The sequence below is a fragment of the Ursus arctos genome, unplaced genomic scaffold (assembly GCF_023065955.2).
Source record: "Ursus arctos isolate Adak ecotype North America unplaced genomic scaffold, UrsArc2.0 scaffold_8, whole genome shotgun sequence".
Taxonomy (NCBI): Eukaryota; Metazoa; Chordata; class Mammalia; order Carnivora; family Ursidae; genus Ursus; species Ursus arctos.
Window position 1 is genome coordinate 27,564,596 of NW_026623100.1, and position 20,043 is coordinate 27,584,638.

The 20,043-nt window shown below is 39.0% G+C and overlaps 1 protein-coding gene across 1 annotated transcript in view; it reads left to right on the top strand.

Annotated features, from left to right (window-relative positions):
• The window catches only part of PEX13 (peroxisomal biogenesis factor 13), a 31,202-nt gene that overhangs the window by 7,035 nt on the left and 4,124 nt on the right, over positions 1 to 20,043 (top strand). The window contains exons 2-3 of the mRNA XM_026485287.4: positions 17,990 to 18,684; positions 19,203 to 19,328. Coding sequence (XP_026341072.1) covers positions 17,990 to 18,684; positions 19,203 to 19,328 — 821 coding nt within the window. The remainder of the gene's footprint in view (positions 1 to 17,989; positions 18,685 to 19,202; positions 19,329 to 20,043) is intronic.

Consider the following 20,043-nt stretch of genomic DNA (forward strand, 5'->3'; position numbering starts at 1 on the left):
TGTATTTTGTCAAATGCTTTTTCGGCATCGATTGAGAGGATCATATGGTTCCTGAGTCTTTTCTTGTTGATATGATGTATCACGCTGATCGATTTGCGAATATTGAACCACGCTTGCATCCCAGGTATGAATCCCACTTGATCGTGATGGATAATCCTTTTAATGTACTGTTGGATTCTGTTAGCAAGTATCTTGTTGAGGATTTTGGCGTCCATATTCATTAGGGAGATCGGTCTGTAATTCTCCTTTTTGAGGCGGTCTTTGCCTGGTTTGGGGATCAAGGTAATATTGGCCTCATAGAATGAGTTTGGTAGCTTTCCTTCTGTTTCTATTTTTTGAAATAGCTTTAGGAGAATAGGTATTATTTCTTCTTTGAATGTTTGGTAGAATTCCCCAGGAAAACCGTCTGGGCCTGGAGTTTTGTTATTTGGAAGGTTGTTTATCACTGACTCAATTTCTTCATAATTAATTGGCCTGTTTAAGAAATCAATTTCTTCCTGTTTCAATCTTGGTAGTTTATAGGTTTCCAGGAAGGATTCCATCTCTTCCAGATTGCTTAGTTTATTGGCATATAGCTGTTGATAAAAATTTCTAATAATCCTTCCAATTTCAATGGTGTTCGTCGTGACCTCTCTTTTTTCATTCATAATTTTAATAATCTGGGTCCTTCTCTTTTCTTTTGGATAAGTGTTGCCAGTGGTCTGTCAATTTTGTTGATTCTCTCAAAGAACCAGCTTCTAGTCCTGTTGATCTGCTCTACTGTACTTCTGGTTTCTGCTTGATTGATTTCAGCTCTAATTTGGTCAGCTGCTTCCTCGTGCGTGGATTAGGCCTGTCCCTCTGTTGCTGTTCCAGCTTCTTGAGGTGAGAATATAAAAACTGCATTTTAGATTTTTCTATTCTTTTGAGTGAGGCTTGGATGGCTATGTATTTCCCCCTTAGGACTGCCTTTGCAGTATCCCATAGGTTTTGGACCGTTGTATTTTCATTCTCATTGGTCTCCATAAATTGTTTAATTTGATTTTTGATTTCCTGGTTTATCGAGTCATTCCTGAGCAGGATGGTTCTTAGTCTCCAAGTGTTTGAGTTTCTTCCAAATTTTTCCTTGTGGCTGAGTTCCAATTTCAGAGCGTTGTGGTCTGAGAATATGCAGGGGATAATTTCAGTCTTTTGGTATCGGTTGAGACCTGTTTTGTGTCCCAGAACATGGTCTATTCTTGAGAATGTTCCATGGGCATTAGAATAGAATGAGTATTCTTTGGTTCTGGGGTGTAGTGTTCTATATATATCTATGAGGTCTAACTCGTCGAGTATGGCATTCAAAGCCTTTGATTCTTTGCTTAGTCTTTGCCAGGGTGTTCTGTCTATTTCTGAGAGTGGAGTGTTGAGGTCCCCTACTATTAATGTATTTTTATTTATATGTCTCTTTATTCTGATTAAGAGTTGGCTTGTGTATCTTGCTGCTCCCCTGTTGGGGGCATATATATTTATAATTCTCATATCCACTTGTTGAATACTTCCTTTAAGAATAATATAGTGCCCTTCTGCGTCTCTAACTATAGTCTGTAGTTTAAAATCCAATTTATCTGATATGAGAATTGCTACCCCAGCTTTCTTTTGAGGTCCATTTGCGTGAAAGATGGTACTCCATCCCCTTACTCTCAGTCTGAATGCATCTTTGGGTTCGAAATGAGTCTCTTGTAGACAGCAAATGGATGGGTCATTTCTTTTTATCCAATCTGCAACCCTGTGGCATTAATGGGAGCATTTAAGCCATTAACATTAAGACTGAGTACTGAGAGATATGATTTTAATGATGCCATGTTGCCAGTAAAGTCTTTGTATTGGCTGTGACTTTCTGTTCTGTATCACTCTTGGGGCCCTTTTACTTTTATAGAACCCCCCGTAATATCTCCTGTAGGGCTGGTTTTGTGGTTACGAAATTGGTTAGTGACTGGCGATTCTGAAATGTCTTTATTTCTCCATCAATTCTGAATGACAGCCTTGCTGGATAAAGGATCCTTGGCTGCATGTTTTTCTCTGAAAGAGCTTTAAAAATGCTCCCCCAACCCTTTCTCTCATTCCAGGTCTGTGTAGACAGGTCTGATGTAATTCTGATGCCTTTGCCTTGGTACGTGAGAAATTTCTTTGCCCTGGCCGCTTTCAATACTGTATCCTTGGATCTAATATTTGAGAATTGCACTATGACGTGATGTGGCGTAGATTTGTCGTGGTTGAGCTTGGGAGGGGTCCTCTCTGCCTCTTGGACACGAATGTTTGTTTCCCTCGCTAGATTAGGGAAATTTTCAGCTACAATTTGTTCAAATATCTCTTCTAGACCTCTGTTTTTCTCCACCCCCTCGGGGATGCCGATGATTCTAACATTGGATCGTTTCATTGAGTCAGTAATCTCCCGTAACCTACATTCGTGGGCTTGGATTTTTTTAAGAGCAGCTTCTATTTTGGTTTTTTCCTCTATTAACCCATCCTCCAATTCAGTAACCCGTTCCTCTGCTTCTGTGACCCTGGCTGTCAGAGCCTCTAGTTTTGCCTGCATTTGGCTCATAGAGTTTTTAATTTCTGTCAGATTCGCTCTCATTTCTGTCCTTAGGGATTCTATATTCTCAGTAACCTTTTCGTTAATAGTTTTTTCAATTCTCATCATTTTGACCATCGTTACTCTGAATTCCATTTCTGATACTTTGGTTACATCCATATCCATTATTTCTGTGGCAGAGGCCACAAACTCACTCTCTTTTCTTTGCTGGGGGGGGCTTCTCCTTCTTGTCATTCTGATGAGGAGAGGTTGCGGGGTTGTCCAGAGCCCAAATTATTGACTGGGTCCCAGGCCGTGCCCCTTGTTTATAGGTATCTTAGGGATGTGGGCTTCTTCTTTAAAGATTTTATTTATTTATTTATTTATTTATTTATTTATTTATTTATTTATGTGGCAGCCAACCAGCGAGAGAGGGAACAGAAGCAGGGGAGTGGGAGAGGAAGAAGCAGGCTCCCAGCGGAGGAGCCCGATGAGGGACTCCTTTCCGGAACGCCGGGATCACGCCCTAAGCCGAAGACAGGCGCTCCATGACTGCGCCACCCAGGCGCCCGGGTTGTGGGCTTCTTGATTTTTCAGCCTGCCTTCTGTGTTCTGGGGGAGGGGCCTGCCGCGCCGATACTCAGGCAACCCTGTTTGGGTAGAGTCTCCGTGTCCCCTGCGCGGGGGGATGGGGATGGCCACTCTCTGAGCCGGTATTTCCAGGCTTTAGTTCTCTGGCGGCTTTCCCTTGCGGTTTGCTGTGCCTCTTAGAGTCAGAGCAGCAGCGGCCGAATTTCAGCCTCTGTCACAGAACAGAGGGATTGCGGCCCGTTCTCTACTAATGTTCTGGCCACTTTAACTCTGTTACTGTTGGTGCTGCTCAACCCTGCAGCGTCCCGAGATGTGCGCCCCACACCCGGCGTCCCAGCCCTCACTTCCAGGGCCGGCTAGTCTCTGTCCTTTGTGTTTCTAACGCCGCCAGCCGCCGCACGCACGCGCTCCGGAAGCTCCCGGTCTCAGTCTAGATCCAGTGAGCGCACCGGGATTCCGGTGTTCCACGAGATGCCTGGTGGCTCGCGCTCCCGGCTCACGGTCTCAGTGTGCTGTTTTGCGGGTGCCGTCCGCGAGCCCCACCCGCTCTCCTGTGCAAGTGGCTACCGCTCCCCGGCAACCGAACGCGGCGGCTCCCTCCCCCTTCCGTTTATCTTCCGATATCTGTGCACGGTTTCATGGCTCCCCGCTTCGTACCTCAATACTCAGCGCTGGAGATGTTCATTTGTAGAGATCCAGATGCATCTTCCTGCGTCTCAGGTTGGTTCCGTGGTTGTTTAGGCTGGTCTGGTACCTATCCAGCTGGACTCGGGGACCGGCTGAAAAAGGTGTCTCCTACTCCTCCGCCATCTTAACTCCCTCCCTCCATGAGTAAATTTCTGGATGAATTGCTTAATTGTGATTATTTTGTAAAATACAATGTTGAATTCTGTTCTAGTATTTTAAGATCTTTGCATATGTATTTCTCGGTGAAATTAGCCTGTAATTTTCTTTCTTTGTACTATACTTTTTGACTTTATATCCGGGTTATATAGCTATAGAAATTAGCTATAGAAAAATATAGAAATTTTTCTATTGAGTCTAGTTTTTATTGCTTTATATGTAGACTATTTTTTCCTTAGTAACCTTTAAGATTTTACCTTATACCTTGGTCCCCTGCAACTTTATTATGCTCTACTTAGGTATGAATATACAGACATGTATATTTTTTCGTTCTGCTCAGTAGCTACAGTGTTCATGCTCAGTACCTATAATGTTCACTCTAAGGAGTCAATCTTTCTTTAATTCAGGAAATTTTTCACTAATTATATCTTTATTGTTTAAGCACTATTCTTTCCCATCTCTTCTTCCGGGAGTCCTATTAAACATTGTATCAGGAATAGTTTCTGCTACAAGTAACAATATATGACTTACTCCACTTTGGACTATAAAAACATTTCTTGTTTAGTTAGCAGGAAGTCTAGAGAGTCTAAGGATCTGCTAACTCAGCATTGTCTTTAAGGGACCTACATTTTTCCAGGCTTCCATAAGCTTTCTGAGAGTTTGGGCCATGTCTGTCTTATTCTTGCTTCTTTGGAAGGAATCTCTTTTTTCCTCTGACGGCTTTAAAGATTTTTCTCTTTGTTTTTGATTTTCAGTGGTTATACTTTGCTGGGCCTCAGTGTGAATGGTTTTGTTTGTGTTATTTGGAGTGGGATTCTTAGACATACTTGAATCTGACTTGATGTCATTCATTAATTTCAGAAAAATCTCAGCCATTATCTCTTCAAATACTGTTTCTGCCCGTATCTTTTTACCCCTTGACTCCAACTGCATATGTGCTGTTTATTTCACTGCACGGCCCATACTTTAAACTCTTTTCTGCATGTATTCTTTTGTTACTGATGCTTCCTTCTGGGTATATTCTTCCAAAATCTCTTCTGGTTCACTGGTATTTTTCTTTCAGAGTGTCTAATCTGTTATTGAACCAGTTATTAAATCATAGTTTCAGTTTAGAATATCCATTTGGTCCTGCTTTATAGTTTCTATTCTGTGCTGAAAAATATCAATCTTGTCTTTTTTCCTTGAATATTTTAGCCATAGTTGTTTCAAGTCTCTGACTAATAATTCTATTATCTGGACCCCTGTGGATCTCTTTGTATTATCTGATGTTGTTCTGGGTTGTTGGTTGGGTTTTGTTTGTTGTTGTTGTGGTTTTTTTTTTGACATATAGTTTAGTGTTCATATAGGCCAAATTATTTTTTAATGAGAATTGGACATTATATAGATAATTTAAGACAATTTGAGGCCTAGGATGCTATCTTCCTCTTGAGAGTTTTACCTTTGACAGGCACCTTAGCCACTAGCAGTGTAGAATCATTTTAATCCAGTCAAGAATTGAGCCACTTTGAAGCTGTGGTTTTAGTTCCTGCCAGGGCTAGCTTATTTCTTGTATACCATTTCACCCTTATTTCTAGTATATGGCCCTTTAAGGTCCCATTCTGAAGTGTGTTGTTTTACATTGGCCCTCCTGTTTAGGGGTTCCGAACTCTAGTTTTTGTCTCCTTAGCACAGGGAACTGTTGAAAGCTCTGCACAACTTCTTGTCCTGTCAGCCATCTCTTTGAGATTGACCCTTGTCCCTTGAGAAATTGTCAAAATGGACTCTTGAGCTTTCTCTTTCTGCTGGATATTAACTTCTTAATTCCTCAATGCCTCACCCTTCCATGTTTTAAACAGGTAATGTTATATATTTTTAGCCTTTCTGGTTTTTTTTTATTGGGAGGATTAGTCTGATTACCTAAAATGCCATTACTTGAAGTGGAATTCCCCAAGTTCTGTATTTTCCACTGTGTTTCTTAGTGTACAACAACTAATTTTCTTCTTCCCTTATAGTTGCAAGACAATCCCTGTGGCTATGAGCATCATGTCTAAGATTCGTAATGGATTTTCTTCATATTTACATGTTTTTATCTCATTTCAATTTTTATTTCATAGATGTAATTGCATCATTGAGCTCTTTGACTATTTTATGTTTAGCTGTTATATAAAATTTGTTTTTCCTTGGGGCGCCTGGTTGGCACAGCGGTTAGGCGTCTGCCTTCGGCTCAGGGCGTGATCCCGGCGTTGTGGGATCGAGCCCCACGTCAGGCTCCTCTGCTATGAGCCTGCCTCTTCCTCTCCCACTCCCCCTGCTTGTGTTCCCTCTCTCGCTGGCTGTCTCTATCTCTGTCAAATAAATAAATAAAATCTTTAAAAAAAAAAATTGTTTTTCCTTGAGTGAATTTTCATTCTTTTTTCAAATTGATATTCAATTCATTAATATATAGCATATTATTAGTTTCAGAGGTAGGGTTCAGTAATTCATCAGTCTTATATAACACCCAGTGCTCATTACATCCTGTGCCCTCCTTAAAGCTCATCACCCAGTTACTCCATCCCCCCAACCCCTGCCCTCCGGCAATCCTCAGTAGCTACAGTGTTCTGAGTCTCTAATGGTTTGTCTCCCTCTCTGATTTCGTCTTGTTTTATTTTTCCCTCCCTTCCTCTATGCTCCTCTGCTTCGTTTCTTAAATTCCACATATCAGTGAAATCATATAATTGGCTTTCTCTGGTTGACTTATCTTATTTAGGGTAAAACCCTCTAGTTCCATCCACATCATTGCAAGTGGCAAAATTTGATTTTCTTGATGGCTGAGTAATATTCCCACTGTGTATATATACAACATCTTCTTTATCCATTCATCTGTTGATAGATATCTGAGCTCTTTCCATAGTTTGGCTACTCTGGACATTGCTGCTATTAACATTGAGGTGCAGGTGCCCCTTCAGATCACTACATTTGTATCTTTGGGGTAAATACGCAGTAGTGCAATTGCTGGGTCATAGGGTAGCTCTATTTTCAACTTTCTGAGGAACCTCCATACTGTTTTACAGAGTGGCTATACCAGCTTGCATTCCCACCAGCACTGTAAGAGGTTTCCCTTTCTCCACATCCTCACCAACATGTGTTGTTTCCTGACTTATCAATTTTAGCCATTCTGACTGGTGTGAGGTGATATCTCATTGTGGTTTTGATTTGTATTTCCCTGATGCTGAGTGATGTTGAGCATTTTTTTCACATCTCTGTTAGCCGTTTGTATGTCTTCAGAGAAATGTCTGTTCATGTCTTCTGCCCATTTCTTGACTGGATTATTTGTTCTTTGGGTGTTGCGTTTGATAAGTTCTTTATACATTTTGGATACTAACCCTTTATCTGATAACACATTTGCAGATATCTTTTCCCATTCTGGAGGATGTCTTTTGGCTTTATCAACTGTTTCCTTTGCTGTACAAAAGGTTTTTATCTTGATGAAGTCCCAGTAGCTCATTTTTGCCTTTGTTTCTCTTGCCTTTGGAGCCATGTCTAGCAAGAAGTTGCTGGGACCAACGTCACAAAGGTTGCTGCCTGTGTTTTCCTCTAGGATTTTGATGGATTCCTATCGCACATTTAGGTCTTTCATCCATTTTGAATTTATTTTTGTGTAAGGTGTAAGAAAATGGTCCAGTTTTGGGGCACCTGGGTGGCTCAGCCGTTAAGCGTCTGCCTTCAGCTCAGGGAGTGATCCCGGAGTTCTGGGATCAAGCCCCACGTCGGTCTCTTCCACTGGGAGCCTGCTTCTTCCTCTCCCACTCCCCCTGCTTGTGTTCCTTCTCTCGCTGGCTGTCTCTCTCTCTGTGTCAAATAAATAAATAAAATCTTTAAAAAAAGAAAAGAAAGAAAATGGTTCAGTTTCATTCTTCTGCATGTGGCTGTCCCATTTTCCCAACACCATTTGTTGAAGAGACTGTCTTTTTTTCCATTGGATGGTCTTTCCTGCTTTGTTGAAGATTAGTTGACCGTAGAGTTGAGGGTCCATTTCTGGGTTCTCTATTCTATTCCATTGATCTGTGTGTCTATTTTTTTGCCAGTACTGTACTATCTTATTGATTACAGCTTTGTAATAGAGTTTGAAATCTGAAATCGTGATGCCTCCAGCTTTGGTTTTCTTTTTCAACATTCCTCTGGCTATTCGGGATCTTTTCTGGTTCCGTAGAAATTTTAGGATTACTTGTTCCAGCTGTGTGAAAAATGTTGATGGTATTTTGATAGCCATTGGATTGAATGTGTAGAAGCATGTTCTGGGAAGCATAGACATTTTAACAATATTTGTTCCTCCAATCCATGAGCATGGAACGTTTTGCCATTTCTTTGTGTCTCCCTCACTTTCTTTCTTGAGTGTTCTATAGTTTTCAGAGTACAGATCCTTCACGTCTTTGGCTAGGTTTATTCCTAGGTATCTTATGGTTTTTGGTATAATTGTAAATAGGATCAACTCCTTAATTTCTCTTCTATCTCATTGTTAGTGTATAGAAATGCAACTGATTTCTGTGCACTGATTTTATATCCTGCCACGTTGCTGATTTCCATATGAGTTCTAGCAATTTTGGGGTGGAGTCTTTTGGGTTTTCCACATAGAGGATCATGTCATCTGCGAAGAGTGAGAGTTTGACTTCTCTTTGCCTATTCGGATGCCTTTTATTTCTTTTTATTTTCTGATTGCTGAGGCTAGGACTTCTAGTACTGTGTTGAACAACAGCGGTGAGAGTGGACATCCCTGTCGTGTTCCTGACCTTAGGGAAAAAGCTCTCAGTTTTTCCTCATTGAGAATGATATTCGCTGTGGGCTTTTTATATATAGCTTTTATGATATTGGGGTATGTTCCCTCTATCCCTACACTGTGGAGAGTTTTAATCAAGAAAGGATGCTGTATTTTGTCACGTGCTTTTTCTGCATCTGTTGAGAGGATCATATGGTTCTTATCCTTTCTTTTATTAATGTGGTGTGTCACGTTGATTGATTTGCAGATGTTGAACCACCCCTGCAGCCCAGGAATAAATCCCACTTGGTGGGATATATTCATGGTGAATAATCCTTTTAATGTACTGTTGGATCCTATTGGCCAGTTCTTGGTGAGAATTTTTGCATCCATGCTCATTAGGGATATTGGTCTGTAATTCTTCTTTTTGGTGGGGTCTTTCTTTTTGTTTTTTATTGTTGTTTTTTGTTTTGTTTTTTTGAAGATTTTTAAAAATTTATTTATTGGACAGAGAGAGACACAGTGAGAGAGGGAACACCAGCAGGGGGAGTGGGAGAGGGAAAAGCAGGCTTCCTGCCAAGCAGGAAGCTGATGCGGGGCTCCATCCCAGGACCCTGGGATCATGACCTGAGTGGAAGGCAGACACTTAACGACTGAGCCACCCAGGTGCCCCTTTTTGGTGGGGTCTTTGTCAGGTTTTGGGATCAAGGTAATGCTGGCCTCATAGAACGAGTTTGGAAGTTTTCCTTCCATTTCTATTTTTTGAAACAGCTTCAGAAGAATAGGTATTAATTCTTCTTTAAATGTTTGGTAGAATTCCCTTGGGAAGCCATCCGGTCTTGGACTCTTGTTTATGGGAGATTTTTGATTACTGCTTCAATTTCCTTGCTGGATATGGGTCTGTTCAGGTTTTCTATTGCTGCCTGTTTCAGTTTTGGTAGTTTCTACGTTTCTAGGAATGCATCCATTTCTTCCAGATTGCCTTACTTGTTGGGATATAGTTGCTCATAATATGTTCCTGTAATTTTTTGTCTTTCTTTGTGTTGGTTGTGATCTCTCCTCTTTCATTCATGATTTTATTTATTTGGGTCCTTTCTCTTTTCTTTTTGAATAGTCTGGCTAGGGGTTTATTGATCTTATTATTTCAGAGAACCGGTTCCTAGTTTCCTTGATCTGTTCCTGTTTTTTTGATTTCTGTATCATTGATTTCTGCTCTAATCTTTATTAATTCTCTTCTCTTGCTTGGTTAGGCTTCATTTGTGTTTCTTTCTCCAGCTCCTTTAGGGGTGGGTAAGGTTAGGTTGTATATTTGAGACTTTTCTTGTTTCTTGAGAAAGGCTTGTATTGCTATATACTTCCCTCTTAGGACCATCTTTGCTACATCCCAAAGGTTTTAAACAGTTGTGTTTTCATTTTCATTTGTTTCCATGAATTTTTAAAATTCTTCTTTAATTTCATGGTTGACCCATTCATTCTTTAAAAAGATGCTCTTTAACCTCCATGCATTTGTTTTCCTTCTGAATTGCCTCTTGTGACTCAGTTCAAGTTTTCAAGCATTGTGGTATGAAAATATGCGGGGAATAATTCCAGTCTTTTGGTACCAGTTGAGACCTGATTTGTGACCCAGTATGTAATCTATTCTGGAGAATGTTCCCTATGCACTTGAGAAGAATGTGTATTCTGTTGCTTTAGGATGGAACGCTCTGAATATATGAAGTCCATCTGGTCCAGTGTGTCATTCAAAGCCCTTGTTTCCTTGTTGATCTTCCTCTTAGATGATCTGTGCATTGCTGTGAGTGGGGTGTTAAAGTCCTCTACTATTATTGTATTATTATCAATATGTTTCTTTAATTTTGTTATTAATTGGTTTATATAATTGGCTGCTTCCGTGTTAGGGGCATAAATATTTATAATTGTTAGATCTTCTTGTTGGATAGATTCTTTAATTATAATATAGTGACTTTCTTCATTTCTTATTATAGTCTTTGGTTTAAAATCTGTTTTGTCTGATATAAGGATGGCTACCCCAGCTCTCTTTTGGTGTCCATTAGCATGATAAATGGCTCTCCACCCCCTCACTTTTTTTTTTTTTTTTTTTTTTTTTTACAATTTTACTTATTTATTTGAGAGAGTACGTGAGCAAGAAAGCACAAGCGGGGTAGCAGCAGAGGGAGAGTGAGAAGGGGACTGCCCATTGAGCAGGGAGCCTGACATGGGGCTCAATCCCAGGACCCTGAAATCATGACCTGAGCCAAAGGTAGCCACTGAGCCACCCAGGCACCCCCCCCCCCAACTTTCAGTCTGGAGGTGTCTCTGAATCTAAAATGAGTCTCTTATAGACAGCGTGTTGATGGGTCTTGCTTTTCTATTCAGTCTGATACCTGTGTCTTTTGATTGGGGCATTTAACTCATTTACATTCAGAGTAACTATTGAAAGATGTGAATTTAGTGCCATTGTATTACCTATAAAGTTACTTTCTGTATACTGTCTCTGTTCCTTTCTCGTCTGTGTTACTTTTGGGCTCTCTCTTCACTTAAAGGATCTCCTTTAATATTTCTTGCAAGCTGGTTTAGTGACCACAAATTTTTTTAGTTTCTGTTTGTCCTCTAAGCTCTTTATCTCTCCTTCTATTTTGAATGATAACTTTGCTGGATAAAGTATTCTTGGCTGCATATTTTTCTCATTTAGCACCCTGAATATATCATGCCAGTCCTTTCTTGCCTGCCAGGTCTCTGTGGATAGATCTGCTGCCAGTCTTATGTTTCTACCTATGTTGAGGACCTCTTGTCCCAATCTGCTTTCAGGATTTTTCTCTTTGTCTCTGAAATTTGCAGACTTCACCATTATTTGTCAAGGTGTTGACCTATTTTTATTGATTTTGAGGGGGGTTCTCTGTGCCTCCTGGACTCAAATGCCTGTTTCCTTCCCCAGATCAGGGAAGTTCTCAGCTATGATTTGCTCAAATATACTTTCTGCGCCTCTCTCTCTCTCTTTCTTTCCTCTTCCTCTGAGACCCCAATTCTTCTAATATTGTTTTACTTTATAGTATTGCTAATCTCTCAGATCCTCCCCTTGCGATCCAGTAGTTGTTTATCTCTTTTCCTCAGTTTCTTTATTCTCCATAATCTTATCTTCTGTATCACTGATTCTCTCCTGCCTTTATTCTAGCAGATAGAGCCTTCAGTTTTGATTGTATCTCAGTAATACCCTTTTTTATTTTGAGCAAATTACATTTTAGTTCTTTTATTTCTCCAGAAAGGGATTCTCTGGTGTCTTCTATGCTTTTTTTCAACCCAGCTAGTATCTTTATAATCATTATTCTGAATTGTAGCTCCGACTTCTTACTTACATCCATATTGATTAAGTCTCTGGCAGTCAGTACTGTCTCTTTTTTTCTGAGGTGAGTTTTTCCATCTTGTCATTTTGTCCAGAGAGGAATAGATAAGCAAGGGAACAGAATCCAGAAATATCAACCATGACCCCAGGAAAATATACACTAAACAAATCAGAAGAGATCAGAACCAAAAAAGGAAAAAAATATATAATCAAACAGATAGAACAGAATAATACACTAGGCCTTGGGTTTATTTTGGTCTGTTTGTTAGAAGAAATATATCCCAAAATTGTATAGAAAGAAAAACTTTATATATATACAAAAAATAATAATAAAATTGAATACCATGAAAGGAAGTAAAAAATGAAGGATGGATATATATATATATATATATATATATATATATATATATATATAATGTAAATGTAAAAATGTAAATTAAAAAAGAATTTTAAAAAGAGCTGATAAAATAAACTATTTGAAAAGGAAAAAAAATTAAACTGAAAGACAAGAATTATGAGAAAAAAATCTTGAGTTCTATGTACTATTTTCTCCTAGTGCTGGAGTTTTGCAGTTTTGTGTGATCAGTAGACTTGATATTACCGAATGTTCCTGCTGGTCTTCTGGGGGAGGAACCTGTTGCACTGATTATCAGGTGTCTTTGCCCCAGTGGAATTGCACCCCCCTTGCCAGGGGGCCAGGCTCAGTGTAAGCAGCTTCAGATTGCTCTAAGTGGCTTTTGTTCCCTGAAGGCTTTTGGTACCACTTTAGAGGATGACAAAGGCTGCACCCCTATCTCCAGCCCCAGAGCTGCCCCCCACTCTACAGTGATCCCTCACAGAAAAGCAGAAAAGCAGTTACTTTTGTCTCCCTGGCTTCCCTCCACCCTGTATTCACCCAGCCTGTGATCGAGTGTTTTTATCTCAGGCACATGACCCTGTTTGGAGTCTCTAAACTTTCCAGACTCCTGCAGTGTGCACCCACACCACTCCTCCCAGGGTAGGGAGGGGGCTGTCACTGGCATTCTGCTTTTTGCTGGGCCCCTGCTTGGATAGCAGTTGCCCGACAGTGCCATGGTTCATGGTTTATGGCAAACTGAACTGAAAGCCCTCTCATGGCCTTACTGTTTGCGGCTGGCATCCCTGCTCCGACCCTTGGGAACTCTGCTGTTTTCAGGCACCCCTGTTCTTTCTGTGACCCCGGGGATCCTGAGACCACACTGTACCCCCAAGGATTCCACCTGTTTCGGCACCTGAGCACCTTTTAAGGCAGGGACGTCCCCCACCAGAGCAGATTTCTAAAAGTTCCGATTTTATGGTCTGCTGTTATATCACTTTCCTGTAGCCGGTTTATGAAGGCTCCCTTCCCCCGCAGTTTATCTTCCAATATACCGCCTCAAATTCACTTCTCTGCACCTCCTGCCTTGCAAAAAGTGGTCACTTTTCTATTTGTAGAGTTGCAGCAATTCTTAGATCTCTGGTTGAGTTCACAGGTATTCAGAATGATTTGATAGCTATCTAGCTGAATTCCATGGACCAGATGAAACTAGGGTCCCCTACTCCTCCACCATCTTCCCAAGAAGCTGACTTCTCATTCTTATTGTTAATTTTTATTAGTTTGGTTTCTTAGTGTTTTTATTTCTTCTTGTGTGTCTTCTTGATATGTTTGTTTTGAGTAGGTTCTGTTTCCTTTTTGAGTTTTTTAGTTGTTTCCTTTCTACATTTACCTCTCTCTGTCTAGTAGGTTTCCTGTTGCCTCTCACTGCTCCTTCAGCATCCACCCTCCCATGTAAGAGCCGAGTATAAAAATGGTGGCTTAGATTAAGGATATCAAAGATTAAGTCATTGAGTCAGTTGTTAATTTGTTTCATTTCCTGTGCTTGAGAGGTTAATCAGAGTCCTACCCTTCTTAGTTCTGTAACTTTCTAAAATTCTTAAACTATTGTCAGCAAATTTTATAATCTCTTTTTAGAAGCCAAGGTATTGAACCCACAGCCTCAAGCAATGCACTAGTTCCATTTGTTTTTGTTTTGTTTTGTTTTTAAAGAGAACCAGTGAGGTTTCTTTTTTTTCTTTTTCTTTTTTTAGATTTTTATTTATTTATTTATTTGACACACAGAGAGAGAGAGAGAGAGCGCACAAGCAGGAGGAGTGGCAGGGAGAGGGAGAAGCAGGCTCCCCACTGAGCAGGGAGCCCTATGTGGTTCAATCCCAGGACCCTGGGTCATGACCTAACTGAAGGCAGACACTTAACCGACTGAGCCACCCAGGCACCCCTGGTTCAAGAATTTTTAAAAGACTAGAGAGTGAGAGAAAGAAAGCAAATACAGCAAAACAATAGCAGTTGTCGAATCTAGATGGAAGGAATGTGGGTATTAATTGTACTTTCAACTTTCTTTTGTTTGAAATTTTTCAAAATAAAAAGTTGGGTTGGTAGACTCTTGGCACATTCAGCACTGAATATACATCTTTTATTATTCTAAGTCATAGGCCTATTTAGTTGTTCTTATTTTGCTGGTTGTAACAGAAAGCCAGACTGTATGTGGACACTGAATATACTTGCATATGCCAGAAATAGATAGCATTCAAACCAGAGAAGAGTAAGAGGAAAACTTTCTTTTTTTTCTTATCAAGTCTTTACATTTAATTATAATTTTTAAACTAACATATTCATTGAAATTTATAAAAACAATAGAAGGATATATAAAGAAAAAATAATCTGTATTAATTGTGATATATGTGTTTTAAATATTCACTAAAGAGAGACTTCATAGTGTTTGTATCAGTACCTATTATATGCTAAGCACTATAGTAGGTGATGGAGAAACAAGGATAACTCCTATACCTGTGAGGAGCTCACATTGTAGAAGAGGCAGACATGTATAGGAATGTAAGATACTATATAATGATGGACAAAGAATTGTGGGAAGGACTTCTGATGATGGCAGAAGAAGTAATTTAGGAAAAAAACCCTATTGAAGACAAATAGAAATTCTAAGCAGAATATAAAAACATCTGCTTAAAAACATCTGTTTGGGGGCGCCTGGGTAGCTCAGTCGTTAAGCGTCTGCCTTCGGCTCATGGTGTGATCCCGGCGTTCTGGGTTCGAGCCCGCATCAGGCTCCTCCACTGGTAGCCTGCTTCTTCCTCTTCCTCTTCCTCTCCCACTCCCCCTGCTTGTGTTCCCTCTCTCGCTGGCTGTCTCTCTCTGTGTGTCAAATAAATAAATAAAATCTTTAAAAATAAAAATAAAAACATCTGTTTGAATGCATTCTAGAACAAATAAGAAGATAAAGTTTTATGGAGCTCAGATCTAGAGAAAGATGGAAATCCACAAAGGTGAGAGTGGATTTCCGTAGAAGCTGCTGCTGATTCCAAAAGAAGCAGTTTGGATGATGAGAAGCTAGTTGAAGAGCACTTTTGACAGGCTCTTGGAGCATGACAGACTCTTGGACTCAGAGTCGAGTGGTCTGGAGGTGCTGATAAATTACCCACACCTTGTGTTATGACCCTGAAAAGATACATCTATGAGTGTTTAAAAGAACCAAACAGGCCCTTAGCAATATAAGCCCAGCTTCAAATCATCTCAGTTCCTGAAATTAGATTAAGGATATCATGGATTGATAATAGCCTTAGCAGCCTGCTTGAAGTAAACTGGAGGATAGTTAAGAAACCAGTATCCAGAATGAAATACATCTGGGGGAAGAGAGCATCATCCAGGGTCTCAAATTATTGCTACAGTTCTTCATGTATGTCTGATGCATAAGCAAAACCAAATAGCAGGACCCAGAAAGACATTAGATAACATAAATGGATACTAAGTAAAACAACAGATGAAAAAACAGATTCATAGGGACTCCAGAAAAATGCAGTTACCAAAGAGACTTTAAGTTAACATTATTTAATATGTTGAAGGCAATAGAAGAGAACATAAGGAATTTTGGTAGATATTTGGAAACTATTAAAAGGAAAAGGAATATCTAGAACAAAAAATACAATAACCAAAATTAAGAACTCTTTGGGTTTAACCACAGATTAGACATTGCTAGAGTGAATTAGTGACTTAGAGCAGTGTTCTAAGTGTGTCCTGTAACTATGGAGAGTACGGACTGGCCGTTGTTTTTCAAACTGTGTAATAGCAGTCCACAAAATAATGAAACTTCAGCCAGGATGTAAAACAATGTTGACACTGAGCACACTATTTAGTTTGATAGGTATTAAGAATTCATTGATTTAGGGGCGCCTGGGTGGCTCAGTAGTTAGGTGTCTGCCTTTGGCTCAGGGCATGATTCTGGGGTCCTGGGATTGAGCCCTGCATCGGGCTCCCTGCTCCACTGGGAAGCCTGCTTCTTCCTCTCCCACTCCCCCTGGTTGTGTTCCCTCTCTCGCTGGCTGTCTCTCTGTCAAATAAATAAAATCTAAAAAAAAAAAAAAAAAAGAATTCATTGGTTTACATTATGGTACAAGATACTTATTTTGTGGTGGATTGGCCCTTGAATAGCAGTGACCTGAAGGATAGGAAGAAAATATCTGACATATTTTTGTACAAAGAGACAAAAGTACAGAAAATAGAGAAAGGAAGGGAAGAAATTTAGGGGTTGAAGCAAGGTATAATTTACAAATAGAGAAGATGAATAGTCCTATAGCAGTGCTTCTCAAAATATTTGTGCTGATAGCCAATACTTTTATAAAATACAGAAAAAAACATAGCAATATCAGATTACTTAAACAGTGAAATTTGTTGTACTTTACTCATTATAGATCTGTACATATGACTCATAAATTAGCGCTGGTCCACAGACCTTATTTTAAGTAGATGATACTAAAGAAATTGAATTCATAAATAAAATAATAATCTTGATAGATGCCAAGAAATCATTTGATAAGATTCAGTGTTCATTCATGCTAAAAACTCTTAGCAAATAGAAATGGAAAAGGAACTACTAAATTTACAGCAACCCTGCAGCAAACATAATAATCAATGGTGACATGTTGAGAACTTTCCCTTTGAGATCAGGAATGAGACAACGATCCCTGTTATCACTTCTATTCAAGATTGTACAGCATGTCCGAAGTATATTAGCTTAATAATCAGAGCTGTAAGAATTGAAAAAGAAGAAATAAACCTAACATTATTCACATACAGTATGACTGCAAATCCTTAAGGTTTTTGAAAATCCAATAGAATCAAAAACAAGATTGCTGGATACAAGGACTATATTTTTTTAAAATCTAATATTTTTACATAACAGTATCAAAGTGAAATTCTAGAAGACACCATTTACAATAGCATCAAAAAATATCAAGTATATGTGAATAAATTTAGAGAAAACCTGCCACATGGAAACTATAAAACACTGTGGAGACTCAATAAAGTTATTTTTAAAAACCATTAATGAGAAAAATCTTTAAAAGACCTAATAAATGTGAGTTGAAACTCTCACTATTGTAAAGATGTGGTTTATGTCAAATTAACCTTCAGATTCAGTATAATCCCAAACAATCTCAATTGGGTTTTTGGGGGGAGAGGGTATGGAACTTCAAGCTCTGATACTAAAATGTGGAATGTGGAAATTCCAAGGGTCAAGTAGCCAAAACACTCTTGAAGTTGAAGAACATTGTAGGAGGACTTGTTTTATTGGATACTAAGACCTATTTTAAAACTACAGTAATAAAGATAGTGCCATTTAGGTGCAAGGATAGACAGATATGTAGTTGTACCTAACTCTGAGAAAATAAAGATACTTCTAATAATGCCAGCATAAGTAAACGAGAAAATATCAGAGTTTAGTCAGCTATTTTGCTTATTCATTTTAAGACTGAGATTCTAAGCATGTGGATATTAGAGACTAATTCTTATCTTCAATAGATCTGTTGTTAACACTAGATATGTAAGAGGTGTTTAATAGTTACTTTTAATTGAATTTATTATGTGCTTAAGTTACTATTTTGAATCTTTATTTGGTTTTAGATCTGCTGATTTGGGTCCTACTTTATTAACAAGACCTGGACAACCAACACTTACCAGAGTGCCCCCACCTATTCTTCCAAGGCCATCACAGCAGACAGGAAGCAGCAGTGTGAATACTTTCAGACCTGCTTACAGTTCATTTTCTTCAGGATATGGTGCCTATGGAAATTCATTTTATGGAAGCTATAGCCCTTATAGTTATGGATATAATGGGTTGGGCTATAACCGCCTCCGTGTAGATGATCTGCCACCTAGTAGATTTGTTCAGCAAGCTGAAGAAAGCAGCAGAGGTGCATTTCAGTCCATTGAAAGTATTGTGCATGCATTTGCCTCCGTCAGTATGATGATGGATGCTACCTTTTCAGCTGTCTATAACAGTTTCAGGGCTGTATTGGATGTAGCAAATCACTTTTCCCGATTAAAAATACATTTCACAAAGGTTTTTTCAGCTTTTGCATTAGTTAGGACTATTAGGTATCTTTACAGACGATTGCAGTGGATGATAGGCTTAAGAAGGGGCTCTGAGAATGAGGACCTGTGGGCAGAAAGTGAAGGAACTGTGGCTTGCCTTGGTGCTGAGGACAGAGCAGCTAACTCAGCAAAATCTTGGCCAATATTCTTGTTCTTTGCTGTTATCCTTGGTGGTCCTTACCTCATCTGGAAACTGCTGTCTACCCATAATGATGAAGTAACAGGTAAGAGTGAGAGAATGGGTTCAAAAACCATATAACAATCTCAAATTTCAAGAATAGATTTGTTAAATTAACATTCTTCATATTCATTTGTATATAGTATTTTGATCCAGTTATATTTTCAGTTAACAACTTGAAAACTGGAAAATGAATATGTAGCAAAAACAGGCTTATTGATTTATTTATGGTTTGTTTAATATAACAGTACACATTGCTTAACTACTGTCTACAAGGTACTGAACTTGATGCTGTAGAGGATACAAAGATACATAGGACATAATTCCCTTATCTTTCTAAAACTTACTGGCAGGGAAGTGAATAAAACAATACGCAGGTAATTGTAATTTTGAGCTTGAAGAAAAAGAAAGTTCGTAATAGATATCCTAGTGAACATATTGTTGGATTTTATATGGTGTTAATTACATATTTATCTTGGGCAAATAAATTTATGCAGTTTATAAACCATAGCCAGTGAACTGTAAACCCTAATCCTTAATCTTAATTCTTAATTTGGTTTGTAGACAATACGAACTGGGCAAGTGGTGAGGATGACCATGTTGTTGCTAGAGCAGAATATGATTTTGCTGCCGTATCTGAAGAAGAAATTTCTTTCCGTGCTGGCGATATGCTAAACTTAGCTCTCAAAGGTAATAAAATGAATTTTTTGAATTTGTAAATGGAGTATTAAAAACTTCAACAAAGGATCATGGTCATTGTTAACTCAGAAGTAGTTGCTAGGATTTCTCTTTTGTGTCAATTTAGAACTTCCAAATCTGGAGGTGTGGGGGAGAAATGCCCAGCAGGGTTGTTCCAGTAATACTTCACTGAGATGAGGAAAGATTTTGTTTATATAATCTCTTCTAAACTCAAAACTTGAATTCTAAACTCTGTTAATCCCCACACAAAAACATGAAGTAAGCACTGCGTGTAATAAATCTAACAACCCAAAGAAATTATCCAGTGTCATGTAAGTATCCCTGTCAGTCTTTGCTCAGACTGGTATTGCTTTTTTATTTGAATAGTGTTTACTTTAGAAAATCCAATATGAATATTGTAGGAATTACTGTCATGAAGTATTAAAGAACCTCAGCAAAAAATGTATACATATCTCAGGTTTATTTTTGGACCAGGTCACGAATAGTTTTTAATGGCTCCAGGCAAAATGGCCTTTTCCCTTTAGCTTTCCCGAGTAATCATGATCAGAATTTTTAATGGATTTGGGGGGGAAGAAAGATTTTTGTTTGTTTGTGGGGATTCAGGTTTGCTAGGAAAAGTAACATTTTGTTGGTAAAGATACTAGTGACAACAGCTGTCTTTTATAGTGCGAGGCACTGTAGTTTACATCTTGCATTTAACCCTTAT